This window comes from Pristiophorus japonicus, chromosome 5, assembly GCF_044704955.1.
Source record: "Pristiophorus japonicus isolate sPriJap1 chromosome 5, sPriJap1.hap1, whole genome shotgun sequence".
Classification (NCBI taxonomy): Eukaryota; Metazoa; Chordata; class Chondrichthyes; family Pristiophoridae; genus Pristiophorus; species Pristiophorus japonicus.
The window spans coordinates 298,606,085-298,620,201 of NC_091981.1; the positions used below are offsets into that span (position 1 = coordinate 298,606,085).

The 14,117-nt window shown below is 46.8% G+C and overlaps 1 protein-coding gene across 1 annotated transcript in view; it reads right to left on the reverse strand.

Annotated features, from left to right (window-relative positions):
• Positions 1-14,117, reverse strand: part of LOC139264181 (uncharacterized) — a 59,391-nt gene that overhangs the window by 40,096 nt on the left and 5,178 nt on the right. Inside the window, exon 3 of the mRNA XM_070880266.1 lies at positions 10,464-10,746. Within this exon, the coding sequence (XP_070736367.1) occupies positions 10,464-10,746 (283 nt within the window). The remainder of the gene's footprint in view (positions 1-10,463; positions 10,747-14,117) is intronic.

The window sequence follows — 14,117 nt, forward strand, 5'->3', positions numbered from 1 at the left end:
TACAGGATCATTTATTTCTATATATCTCCCCCTCAAATTTCAGTCATGGTACTCATTATATGACTTGCGCTTGCCCTCAACTATGTCGGTCAGGACTGGGTGAATGAGGGACAACCGAGTTTTGAGTGTCCGTTTCATTAGTAGCTCTGCGGACGGGACCCCCGTAAGCGAGTGCGGTCGGGATCTATAGGCCAGCAGGAGGCACAATAGGCGGCATTGTAGGGAAGGTCCCTGAATCCTGAGCATACCTTGCTTAATGATTTGGACCGCACGTTCCGCCTGGCCATTGGAGGCTGGCTTGAATGGCGCAGTCCTGACGTGGTTGATGCCATTGCCCAACATAAACTCCCAGAATTCATAGCTTGTGAAACATGGGCCATTATCACTAACCAGGATGTCCAGCAAGCCATGGGTTGCAAAGATCGCATGTAGGCTTTCTACGGTGGTGGATGTCGTGCATCAATTCAGGATGATGCACTCGATCCATTTCGAGTACGTAAGAACATAAGAACATAAGAATTAGGAACAGGAGTAGGCCATCTAGCTCTCGACCCTGCTCCGCCATTCAATAAGATCATGGCTGATCTGGCCGTGGACTCAGCTCCAGTTACCCGCCCTCTCCCCATAACCCTTAATTCCCTTATTGGTTAAAAATCTATCTATCTGTGACTTGAATACATTCAATGAGCTAGCCTCAACTGCTTCCTTGGACAGAGAATTCCACAGATTCACAACCCTCTGGGAGAAGAAATTCCTTCTCAACTCGGTTTTAAATTGGCTCCCCCGTATTTTGAGGCTGTGCCCCCTAGTTCTAGTCTCCCCGACCAGTGGAAACAACCTCTCTGCCTCTATCTTGTCTATCCCTTTCATGATTTTAAATGTTTCTATAAGATCACCCCTCATCCTTCTGAACTCCAACGAGTAAAGACCCAGTCTACTCAATCTATCATCATAAGGTAACCCCCTCATCTCCGGAATCAGCCTAGTGAATCGTCTCTGTACCCCCTCCAAAGCCAGTATATCCTTCCTTAAGTAAGGTGACCAAAACTGCACGCAGTACTCCAGGTGCAACCTCACCAATACCCTGTACAGTTGCAGCAGGACCTCCCTGCTTTTGTACTCCATCCCTCTCGCAATGAAGGCCAACATTCCATTCGCCTTCCTGATTACCTGCTGCACCTGCAAACTAACTTTTTGGGATTCATGCACAAGGACCCCCAGGTCCCTCTGCACCTCAACATGTTGTAATTTCTCCCCATTCAAATAATATTCCCTTTTATTGTTTTTTTTCCCAAGGTGGATGACCTCACACTTTCCGACATTGTATTCCATCTGCCAAACCTTAGCCCATTCGCTTAACCTATCCAAATCTCTTTGCAGCCTCTTTGTGTCCTCTACACATCCCGCTTTCCCACTAATCTTAGTGTCATCTGCAAATTTTGTTACATTACACTCTGTCCCCTCTTCCAGGTCATCTATGTATATTGTAAACAGTTGTGGTCCCAGCACCGATCCCTGTGGCACACCACTAACCACCGATTTCCAACCCGAAAAGGACCCATTTATCCCGACTCTCTGCTTTCTGTGAGCCAGCCAATTTTCTATCCATGGTAATACATTTCCTCTGACTCCGCGTACCTTTATCTTCTGCAGTAACCTTTTGTGTGGCACCTTATCGAATGCCTTTTGGAAATCTAAATACATCACATCCATCGGTACACCTCTATCCACCATGCTCGTTACATCCTCAAAGAATTCCAGTAAATTAGTTAAACATGATTTCCCCTTCATGAATCCATGTTGTGTCTGCTTGATTGCACTATTCCTATCTAGATGTCCCGCTATTTCTTCCTTCATGATAGTTTCAAGCATTTTCCCACTACAGATGTTCAACTAACCGGCCTATAGTTACCTGCCTTTTGTCTGCCCCCTTTTTTAAACAGAGGCGTTACATTAGCTGCTTTCCAATCCGCTGGTACCTCCCCAGAGTCCAGAGAATTTTGGTAGATTATAACGAATGCATCTGCTATAACTTCCGCCATCTCTTTTAATATCCTGGGAAGCATTTCATCAGGACCAGGGGACTTGTCTACCTTGAGTCCCATTAGCCTGTCCAGCACTACCCCGCCTAGTGATAGTGATTGTCTCAAGTTCCTCCCTTCCCACATTCCTGTGACCAGCAATTTTTGGCATGGTTTTTGTGTCTTCCACTGTGAAGACCGAAGCAAAATAATTGTTTACGGTCTCAGCCATTTCCACATTTCCCATTATTAAATCCCCCTTCTCATCTTCCAAGGGACTAACATTTACTTTCGTCACTCTTTTCCGTTTTATATATCTGTACGCATCTACTACAGTAAGGAACATCTTTCCCATGAACGGGCCCGCAAAGTCAACATGAATGCGTGACCATGGCTTGATGGGCCAGGGCCACGGGCTGAGCAGAGCCTCCCTAAGGGCATTACCCAGCTGGGCACACGTTGTGCACCTGCGAACACAGTGTTCCAGGTCTGCATCAGTTCCAGGCCATCAAACGTGTGACTGCGCAATGGCCTTCATCAGCACAATGCCTGGGTGCTCGCTGTGGAGTTCCCTGATGACTGCCTCACTGCTCTTCTGGGGCATAACTACCCGGCTGCCCCATAGTAGGCAGTTAGCCTGGATGGAGAGCTCATCCATCCGTCTGTGGAATGGTCTGACCTCCTCAGGGCATGCTCCGTGTGCGGGCACCCAATCCCCAGTCAGGACACATTTCTTAATCAGGAGGGGATCTCTGTTTGTCCAGATTTTGATCTGGCGGGCTGTGATGGGGGAGCCTGCACTGTCAAAGGCATCGACAGCCATGACCATCTCAACGCTTTGCTCAGCTGCCCCCTCAGTGGTGGCCAGTGGGAGCCTGCTGAGCGCGTCAGTGCAGTTTCAGTGCCGGGCCGGTGCCGGATGGAGTAGTCATAAGCAGCCAGTGTGAGAGCCCATCGCTGTATGTGAGCTGATGCGTTGGCATTGACAGCCTTGCTGTCTGACAACAGGGATGTTAATGGCTTGTGGTCCATCTCTAATTCAAACTTCCTACCAAAGAGGTACCGATGTATTTTTTTTACACCATAGACACATGCGAGCGCTTCCTTCTCGACCATCCCATATCCCCGTTCTGCTTGAGAGAGCGACCTGGAGGCATAAGCCACAGGTTGTAGTTGACCCTCAGCATTGCCCTGCTGCAACACGCACCCAACCCCATAGGACGATGCATCACATGTCAGAACCAATTTTTTACAGGGGTTGTACAGGGTCAACAACTTGTTTGAACAAAGTAGGTTTCGCGCCCGATCAAATGCCCGTTCCTGACAGTCCCCCCAAAACCAATCGCAACCCTTACGCAGGAGCACATGTAGCGGCTCCAACAACGTGCTGAAGTTCGGCAGAAAGTTCTCGAAATAGTTCAACAGTCTCAGGAATGAACGAAACTCCGATGTGTTGCAGGGCCTGGGTGCTCTGTTTTGGATTCGGTGGGCCGAATTTCATCTGCAGCAACTCTCCTGCCCAGAAACTCAACCTCAGGAGCTAAAAACACACATTTGAACTTCTTGAGTCGCAGGCCTACCCGGTCCAGTCGGCGAAACACCTCCTCCAGGTTGCGGAGGTGTTCCTCGGTGTCTCAACCCTTGCTGAGGATGTCGTCCTGGAATACGATCGTTCCAGGAATGGATTTAAGCAAGCTTTCCATGTTACGTTGAAAAATTGCGGCCGCTGATCGAATGCCAAACGGGCACCTGTTATAAGCGAACAGTCCCTCGTGTGTGGTGATGGTGGTCAGTAGTTTGGATTCGTCGGTCAGTTCATTGGTGATATAGGCTGAAGTGAGGTCCAACTTGGTGAACAGCTTCCCGCCTGCCAGCGTGGCGAAGAGGTCCTCCGCTCTTGGGAGCAGGTATTGGTCTTGTAGGGATACCCGATTGATGGTGGCCTTGTAGTCGCCACAGATCCTGACACAGCCATCCGCTTTTAGAACGGGAACGATGGGGCTCGCTGAGTCGCTGAATTCAACAGGCAAGATGATGCCCTCTCTCAACAGCCGGTCCAATTCGCTCTCGATTTTTTCCCGCATCACATACGGCACCGCTCTGGCTTTGTGGTGCACTGGCCTGGCGTCCAGGGTGATGTGTATCACTACTTTAGTGCCTTTGAAAGTCCCGACGCCAGGTTGAAATAGTGACTCGAATTGTTGTAGGACTTGTGAGCACGATCTTCGCTCCACCGATGACATTGCATGAACATTCCCCCATTTCCAGTTCATCTCGGCTAACCAGCTCCTCCCCAACAGTGCGGGATCATTGCCCGGGACAATCCAGAGCGGCAGCCAATTCATTAACCCATTGTGTGTGACAGCCAACATTGCACTGCCTAGCACCGAATGATTTCTTTGGTGTAAGTCCGTAATTGTGTCTCAATACGTGCTAATTTGGGTCTACTAGCTTTGAGTGGCCACAGCTTTTCAAATTGCTGAACGCCCATGAGTGACTGGCTGGCCCCAGTGTCCAGCTCCATGCGTGCTGGGATACCGTTTAATAAAACCCTCATCATCATTGGTGGCGTTTTGGTGTATGAACTGTGAATATTCACCACATGGACCCACTGAACCTCGGCGCCCATCTGTTTGCCCCAAAAGTCATCCTGCCTCAAAGAACTCTCTTCTGGTCCATCTGCCTCATCTATCAGTCTGGTTGCAGGCTTTCTGCACATTCGAGCTAAATGGCCACTGAGATTGCAGTTTCTGCAGACAAACTGTTGGAATCTGCAAGATCTGGCTGAGTGTTTTCCCCCACACCTCCAGCATGAGTTAAAGTTTTCATTGTTGGGAATAAAGGGACTATGGCCAGGATTTCCGCGCTGACTGTCCCTTTGACTGCTCTTAAGTACCCTATTAGTGGGTGTCAATGGCCCCATCCCGGGCCGCATTGTCCACTGCGATGGCCCGAATGTCTGTTCAGCCTGCCATTGTCTCTGTTGAGGTCCTACTCTGGGGTCTATTGCTGCCTGGGGAATGTCGAACTGCCCCTGCCTGCCTGCGGGGCTCTGAGTTGCATTGATGATGTTGACTTCCTGATCCATCACCGCGTTAGAGGCAGAATTGCGCGCGTATATTATTTTCGTCTCTTCCTCCCCCGCCATGGAAGTTTGATCTAACAACGCCAAGGTCAAATCCTTGGTCTCAATTAATTTGCGGAAAATTCCTGCATGACCGATGCCCTCGATAAAGAAGTCCCTTAGCATCTCCCCGTTGCAGGCGTCTGTGAACTTACAGAGGCTGGCCAAACGCCGGAGGTCCTCTACAAAGTCCGGTATGCTCTGTCCTTCACGACGTCGGTGGGTGTAGAATCTGTGTCAGGCCATGTGTATGCTGCTCACCGGTTTGAGGTGCTCCCCGATCAATTTGCTAAGTTCTTCAAAGGTTTTGCCCGATGGCTTTTCGGGTGCTAGTAAGTCCTTCATGAGCGTGTAAGTCTTTCGCCCGCAGCTGGTCAAAAGATGACCCCTTCGCTTGTCGGCCGCTGCATCTCCCAGCCATTCTTTGGTAACGAAGCTTTGCTGAAGCCTCTCGACAAAATCCTCCCCAACACAGAACCGTTCCTCTGTGCTACCGGTGGCCATTCTCGTGGGTTGTGAATTCCAGTTTCTCGTCGCCAATATAAAGTCCTTACTCTATGGCATGAAACCACATGAGGCACATTCTGGGGACAGGGTCACTCTGTGACATTACTCTTTATTCCAGGACTCCAGAAGTGATGCCCCTGCGTGGGATTTCCCTTTATGTACCTGAGTGATCTGGTAAGGACTGTCTCCCACAAGTTCACCCCTTGTATTCAAGGTGTGCATCAAGGTTGAGTGTATACAGTAATACAGTGGTGTTACATTGTGGTTACAAACATGACAGATTTTAGCAAAGCTCTTGACAAGGTCCCACATGGCAGACTGGTCACAAAAGTAAAAGCCCATGGGATCCAAGGGCAAAGTGGCAAGTTGAATCCAAAATTGGCTCGGAGGCAGGAAGCAAAGGGTAATTTTTGCGACTGGAAGGCTGTATCAATTGGAGTTCCACAGGGCTCAGTACTAGGTCCCTTGCTTTTTGTGGTATACATTAATGATATAGATTTGAATATAGGGAGTATGATTAAGAAGTTTTCAGATGATACGATAATCGGTTGTGTGGTTGACATTGAAGAAGAAAGCTGCAGACTGCAGGAAGATATCAATCAACTGGTCAGGTGGGCAGAAAGGTGACAAATGGAATTCAATCCAGAGAAGTGTGAGGTAATGCATTTGGGGAGGGCTAATAGGGAAAGGGAATACACATTAAATGGTTGGACACTGAGAAGTGTAGAGGAACAAAGCGAACTGGGAGTGCATGTCCACAGATCCCTGAAGGTAACAGGCCAGGTGGATCAGGTGGTTAAGAAGGTTTACGGAATGCTTGCCTTTATTAGCCAAGGCATAGAATACAAGAGTAGCGGGGGGTTATTCTTGAACTGTATAAAACACTGGTTAGGCCACAGCTGGAGTACTGCGGCAGTTCTGGTCACCGCATTACAGGAAGGACGTGATTGCACTGGAGAGGGTACAGAGGAGATTTACGAGGATGTTGCCAGGAGTGGAGAATCTTAGCTATGAGGGCAGATTGGATAGGCTGGGTTTGTTTTCCTTGGAACAGAGGAGGCTGAGGGGAGACCTCATTGAGGCGTATAAAATTATGAGGGGCCTAGATATAGTGGTTAGAAAGGGCCTATTTCTCTTAGCAGAGGAATCAACAACCAGGGGGCATCAATTTAAAGTAATTGGTAGAAGGTTTAGAAGGGATTTGAGGGAAGTTTCTTCACGTCGCGGGTGGTGGGGGTCTGGAACTCACTGCCTGAAAGGGTGGTCGAGGCAGGAACCCTCACCACATTTAAAAAGTACTTGGATGTGCACCTGAAGTGCTGTAACCTGCAGGGCTACGGACCTAGAGCTGGAAAGTGGAATTAGACTGGATAGCCGCTTGCTGGCCAGCACGGACACAATGGGCCGAAACGCCTCCTTCCGTTCTGTAAACTTCCATGATTTTATGATTCTATGAGTAGAAATAAACGGGTCATTTTCAGGTTGGCAGACTGTAACTAGTGGGGTACCGCAAGGATCAGTACTGGGGCCCCAGCTATTCACAATCTATATCAATGATTTGGATGAGGGGACCGAATGTAATATATCCAAGTTTGCTGATGTTACAAAGCTAGGTGGGAATGTAAGTTGTGAGGAGGATGCAAAGAGGCTTCAAGGGGATATAGACAGATTCAGTGAGTGGGCAAGATCATGGAGAATGGAATATAATGTGGAGAAATGTGAAGTTATCCACATTGTTAAGAAAAATTGAAAAGCAGAGTATTTTTTAAATGGAGAGATTGGGAAATGTTGGTGTTCAGAGGATCCTGGGTGCCCTTTTACACGAATCACTGAAAGTTAACATGCAGGTACAGGAGGCAATTAAGAAAGAAAATGGTATGTTGGTTTTTATTTCAGGAGGATTTGAGTATAAGAGTAAAGATGTCTTATGCAATTATATAGGGCCCTGGTGAGACCACACCTGGAGCATTGTGCACAGTTTTGGTCTACTTACCGAAGGAAACATTTACTTGCTATAGAGGGAGTGCAACGAAGGTTCACCAGACTGATTCCTGGGATGGGGGGATTGTCCTTTGAGGAGACATTGAGTCGACTCGGCCTATATTCTCGAGAGTTTAGGTGATCTCATTGAAAGATACAAAATTTTACAGGGCTTGACAGGGCAGATGCAGACAGGATGTTTCCCCTGACTGGGGAGTCTAGAACCAGGGGTCACAGTCTCAGAATAAGAGGTCTGCCATTTAGGGCTGAGATGATGAGAAACTTCTTCACTGAGAGGGTGGTGAATCTTTGGAATTCTCTACCCCAGCGGGCTATGGAGGCTCAGTCCTTGAGTATATTCAAGATAGTGATTGATAGATTTTTGGATATTAAGGGAATCAAGGGATATGGGGATAGTGCAGGAAAGTGAAGTTGATGTAGAAGATCAGCCAAGGGGCTGAATGGTCTACTCCTGATCCTATTTCTTATGTTTTTACATAATAACAACACAACAGGCTGCTGAAACTGGATATATACTCTTCAGTCAGTCGAGGAGGCGGGAGCTCGGAGCAGCGCGAGTCCGGGATCTGGAGAGGCGTGCCGGTGCAGCTACAGGGAGAAGGCAAAGAAAGAAACAAAGGTGACGTCACAGCCTAGGGGGTAAGTGATTGGCTGCTGATTGGTGAGTAGTTTTTCTTTTTCTTCTTATATTAGTCAGTAACTTTTAACAGTGTTGTTGCCAATTTAAGTGTATCTAAGGGTTCAGTCATGGCAGGAGAGCTCGGTCGGGGGACTGGGAGAAATTTAGAACTCAGCAGAGGAGGACAAAGGGTTTGATTAGGGCAGGGAAAATGGAGTATGAGAAGAAGCTTGCAGGGAACATTAAGGCGGATTGCAAAAGTTTCTATAGGTATGTGAAGAGAAAAAGGTTAGTAAAGACAAACGTAGGTCCCCTGCAGTCAGAATCAGGGGAAGTCATAACGGGGAACAAAGAAATGGCAGACCAATTGAACAAGTACTTTGGTTCGGTATTCACTAAGGAGGACACAAACAACCTTCCGGATATAAAAGGGGTCAGAGGGTCTAGTAAGGAGGGGGAACTGAGGGAAATCTTTATTAGTCAGGAAATTGTGTTGGGGAAATTGATGGAATTGAAGGCCGATAAATCCCCAGGGCCTGATGGACTGTATCCCAGAGTACTTAAGGAGGTGGCCTTGGAAATAGCGGATGCATTGACAGTCATTTTCCAACATTCCATTGACTCTGGATCAGTTCCTATGGAGTGGAGGGCAGCCAATGTAACCCCACTTTTTAAAAAAGGAGGGAGAGAGAAAACAGGGAATTATAGACCGGTCAGCCTGACCTCAGTAGTGGGTAAAATGATGGAATCAATTATTAAGGATGTCATAGCAGTGCATCTGGAAAATGGTGACATGATAGGTCCAAGTCAGCATGGATTTGTGAAAGGGAAATCATGCTTGACAAATCTTCTGGAATTTTTTGAGGATGTTTCCAGTAAAGTGGACAAAGAAGAACCAGTTGATGTGGTATATTTGGACTTTCAGAAGGCTTTCGACAAGGTCCCACATTAGAGATTAATGTGCAAAGTTAAAGCACATGGGATTGGGGGTAGTGTGCTGACGTGGATTGAGAACTGGTTGTCAGACAGGAAGCAAAGAGTAGGAGTAAATGGGTACTTTTTAGAATGGCAGGCAGTGACTAGTGGGGTGCCGCAAGGTTCTGTGCTGGGGCCCCAGCTGTTTACATTGTACATTAATGATTTAGACGAGGGGATTAAATGCAGTATCTCCAAATTTGCGGATGACACTAAGTTGGGTGGCAGTGTGAGCTGCGAGGAGGATGCTATTAGGCTGCAGAGTGACTTGGATAGGTTAGGTGAGTGGGCAAATGCATGGCAGATGAAGTATAATGTGGATAAATGTGAGGTTATCCACTTTGGTGGTAAAAACAGAGAGACAGACTATTATCTGAATGGTGACAGATTAGGAAAAGGGAAGGTGCAACGAGACCTGGGTGTCATGGTACATCAGTCATTGAAGGTTGGCATGCAGGTACAGCAGGCGGCTAAGAAAGCAAATGGAATGTTGGCCTTCATAGTGAGGGGATTTGAATACAGGGCAGGGAGGTGTTGCTACAATTGTACAGGGCCTTGGTGAGGCCACACCTGGAGTATTGTGTACAGTTTTGGTCTCCTAACTTGAGGAAGGACATTCTTGCTATTGAGGGAGTGCAGCGAAGATTCACCAGACTGATTCCCGGGATGGCGGGACTGACCTATCAAGAAAGACTGGATCAACTGGGCTTGTATTCACTGGAGTTCAGAAGAATGAGAGGGGACCTCATGGAAACGTTTAAAATTCTGACGGGTTTAGACAGGTTAGATGCAGGAAGAATGTTCCCAATGTTGGGGAAGTCCAGAACCAGGGGTCACAGTCTGAGGATAAGGGGTAAGCCATTTAGGACCGAGATGAGGTGAAACTTCTTCACCCAGAGAGTGGTGAACCTGTGGAATTCTCTACCACAGAAAGTAGTTGAGGCCAATTCACTAAATATATTCAAAAGGGAGTTAGATGAAGTCCTTACTACTCGGGGGATCAAGGGTTATGGCGAGAAAGCAGGAAGGGGGTACTGAAGTTTCATGTTCAGCCATGAACTCATTGAATGGCAGTGCAGGCTAGAAGGGCTGAATGGCCTACTCCTGCACCTATTTTCTATGTTTCTAATACATCAGTCAGGATTAAACTTCCTGAACAAACATACAACACAAATGTACAGCTTTAAAAGTGCAGCGCTTGCTGCTGTATAGTTACAGTGGGTTGGAATTTCCGTTATTCTCCAGCGAGCTCCCGATGCGAATCTCGGCTCCCGACAGCCGTTCTGAGCAGCAGTCGGCTCTGTTAGTGATGGTCACTGTAGACACGCGGTACGTGTCCTTTAAATCCACTCTCCACCACGGGTTATTCTGTCTGAAGGTGTGCGTGCACGAATTCCCGCCCCATTTTGTGTTTGCATTGCCGTCAATGGCTCGAGAGGCATCTCCCGAGTAAGCTGTGGCACACTGGGTCGCAGTCCCCTTCAGTGCGACATTGTTCTCTGTGGAAAAACATAATAACATAAGGGGCAGTACTGAGGGAATGCCGCAATGTTGGAGGGTCAGTACTGAGGGAATGCCGCAATGTTGGAGGGTCAGTACTGAGGGAGTGCAGCTTTGTCGGATGGACAGTACTGAGTATTGAGTACTGAGCACCTGCTCTGTCAGGTGGATATAAGAGAGTATATTTCCGCTCATAGGGGAAACGTTGCTTTTTGTGAGATCTTGCCGCGTGCAAATGGGCCGTCATATTTCTACATAAAACATAAGAACATGAGAAATAGGAGCAGGAGTCTGCCATTTGGTCCCTTGAGCCTGCTCCGCCATTTAATAAATCATAGCTGATCTGATCATGGACACAACTCCACTTCCCTGACGGCTCCCCATAACCCGTTACTTCCTTATCGCTCAAAAATCTGTCTATCTCCGCCTTCAATATATTCAATGACCCAGCCTCCACAGCTCTCTGGGGCAGCGAATTGCATAGATTTACAACCTTCTGAGAGAAGAAATTCCTCCTCATCTTAGTTTTATTCTGAGACTATATCCCCTTGTTTTAGTAAAGGGCCACATTACAGCACAATTCTAAAGGGGCAAAGTGTGTTAAAAATACAAGCCTGAAAGGATCTGTGCCTCAATGCGAGGAGTATTCGGAATAAGGTGGATGAATTTACTGCGCAGATAGCAGTTAACGGGTATGATGTAATTGCCATCACGGAGATATGGCTCCAGGATGACCAAGGCTGGGAACTCAACATCCAGGGGTATTCAACATTTAGGAAGGATAGACAGAAAGGAAAAGGAGGTGGGGTGGCGTTGCTGGTTAAAGAGGAAATTAATGCAATAATAAGGAAGGACATTAGCCTGGATGATGTGGAATCGGTATGGGTGGAGCTACGGAATACCAAAGGGCTGAAAACGCTAGTGGGCATTGTCTACAGACCACCAAACAGTAGTAGTGAGGTTGGGGACAGAATCAAACAAGAAATTAGGGATGCATGCAATAAAGGTACAGCAGTTATCATGGGCGACGTAAATCTACATATTGATTGGGCGAACCAAACTGGTAGCAATGCGGTGGAGGAGGATTTCCTGGAGTGTATTAGGGATGATTTTCTAGACCAATATGTTGAGGAGCCAACTAGAGGGCTGGCCATCCTAGACTGGGTGATGTGTAATGAGAAAGGACTAATTAGCAATCTTGTTGTGTGAGGCCCCTTGCAGAACAGTGACCATAATATGGTAGAATTCTTCATGAAGATGGAGAGTGACACAGTTAATTCAGAGACTAAGGTCCTGAACTGAAGGAAAGGTAACTTCGATGGTAGAAACGTGAATTGGCTAGAATAGACTGGCGAGTGATACTTAAAGGGTTGACGGTGGATAAGCAATGGCAAACATTTAAAGATCACATGGATGAACTTTAACAATTGTACATCCCTGTCTGGAGTAAAAATAAATCGGGGAAGGTGGCTCAACCGTGGCTAACAAGGGAAATTAAGGATAGTGTTAAATCCAAGGAAGAGGCATATAAATTGGCCAGAAAAAGCAGCAAACCTGAGGACTGGGAAAATTTTATAATGCAGCAGAGTAGGACAGAGGGTTTAATTAGGAGCGGGAAAATAGAGTATGAGACGAAGTTTGCTGGGAACATAAAAACTGACTGCAAAAGCTTCAATAGACATGTGAAGAGAAAAAGATTAGTGAAGACAGACGTAGGTCCCTTGCAGTCACATTCAGGTGAATTTATAATGGGGAACAAAGAAATGGCGGAGCAGTTAAACAAATACTTTGGTTTTGTATTCACGAAGGAAGACACAAATAACCTTCCGGAAAAACTAAGGGACCGAGGGTCTAGTGAGAAGGAGGAACTGAAGGAAATCCTTATTAGGCGGGACATAGACTAAGGATAAGGGGTAGGCCATTTAGGACTGAGATGAGGAGAAACATCTTCACTTAGAGGGTTGTTAACCTGTGGAATTCCCTACCGCAGAGAATTGTTGATGCCAGTTCATTGGATATATTCAAGAGGGAGTTAGATATGGCCCTTATGGCTAAAGGGTTGAAGGGGTATGGAGAGAAAGCAGGAAAGGGGTACTGAGGTGAATGATCAGCCATGATCATATTGAATGGTGGTGCAGGCTCAAAGGGCCAAATGGCCTACTCCTGCACCTATTTTCTATGTTTCGATGTTTCCCCGATGAGTGGATATATCCTTCCTGCATCCAACTTGTCGAGCCTCCTCATTATCTTACATGTTTCAATAAGATCACCTCTCATTCTTCTGAACTCCAATATAAAGAGGTCCAACCTACTCAACCTATCTTCATAAGTCAATGCCCTCATCTCCGGAATCAACCTAGTGAACCTTCTCTGAACAGCCTCCAATGCAAGTATATCCTCCCTTTAATACGGAGACCAAAACTGTAAGATGTGACCTTCCCAATACCCTGTACAGTTGTAGCAGGACTTTTCTGCTTTTAAACTCTGTCCCTCTTGCAATAAAGACCAACATTCCATTTGCCTTCCTGGTTACTTGCTGTAACACCACTTTTTAAGAAAGGAGGGAGAGAGAAAACGGGTATTATAGACCGGTTTGGCTATCATCAGTAGTGGGGAAAATGTTGGAATCAATTATTAAAGATGAAATAGCAGCACATTTGGAAAGCAGTGACGGGATCGGTCAAATTCAGCATGGATTTATGAAATGGAAATCCTGCTGACAAATCTTCTAAAATTTTTTGAGGATGTAACTGGTAGAGTGGACAAGGGAGAACCAGTGGATGTGGTGTATTTGGACTTTCAAAAGTCTTTTGACAAGGTCCCACAGAAGAGATTGGTGTGCAAAATTAAAGCACATGGTATTGGGGGTAATGTATTAATGGGGATAGAGAATTGCTTGGCAGACAGGAAGCAGAAAGTCGGGATAAATGGGTCCTTTTCAGAATGGCAGGCAGTGACGAGTGGAGTGCCGCAGGGCTCAGTGCTGGGACCCCAGCTATTTACAATATACATCAATGATTTGGATGAGGGAATTGAGTGTAATATCTCCAAGTTTGCAGATGATACGAAACTGGGTGGCGGTGTGAGCTGTGAGGAGGATGCTAAGAGGCTGCAGGGTGACTTGGACAGGTTAGGTGAGTGGGCAAATGCATGGCAGATGCAGTATAATGTGCATAAATGTGAGGTTATCCATTTTGGTGGCAAAAACATGAAGGCAGAATATTATCTGAATGGCGGCAGATTAGGAAAAGGGGAGGTGCAACGAGACCTGGGTGTTATGGTACATCACTCATTGAAAGTTGGCATGCAGGTACAGCAGGCGGTGAAGAAGGCAAATAGTATGTTGGCCTTCATAGCTAGGGGATTTGAA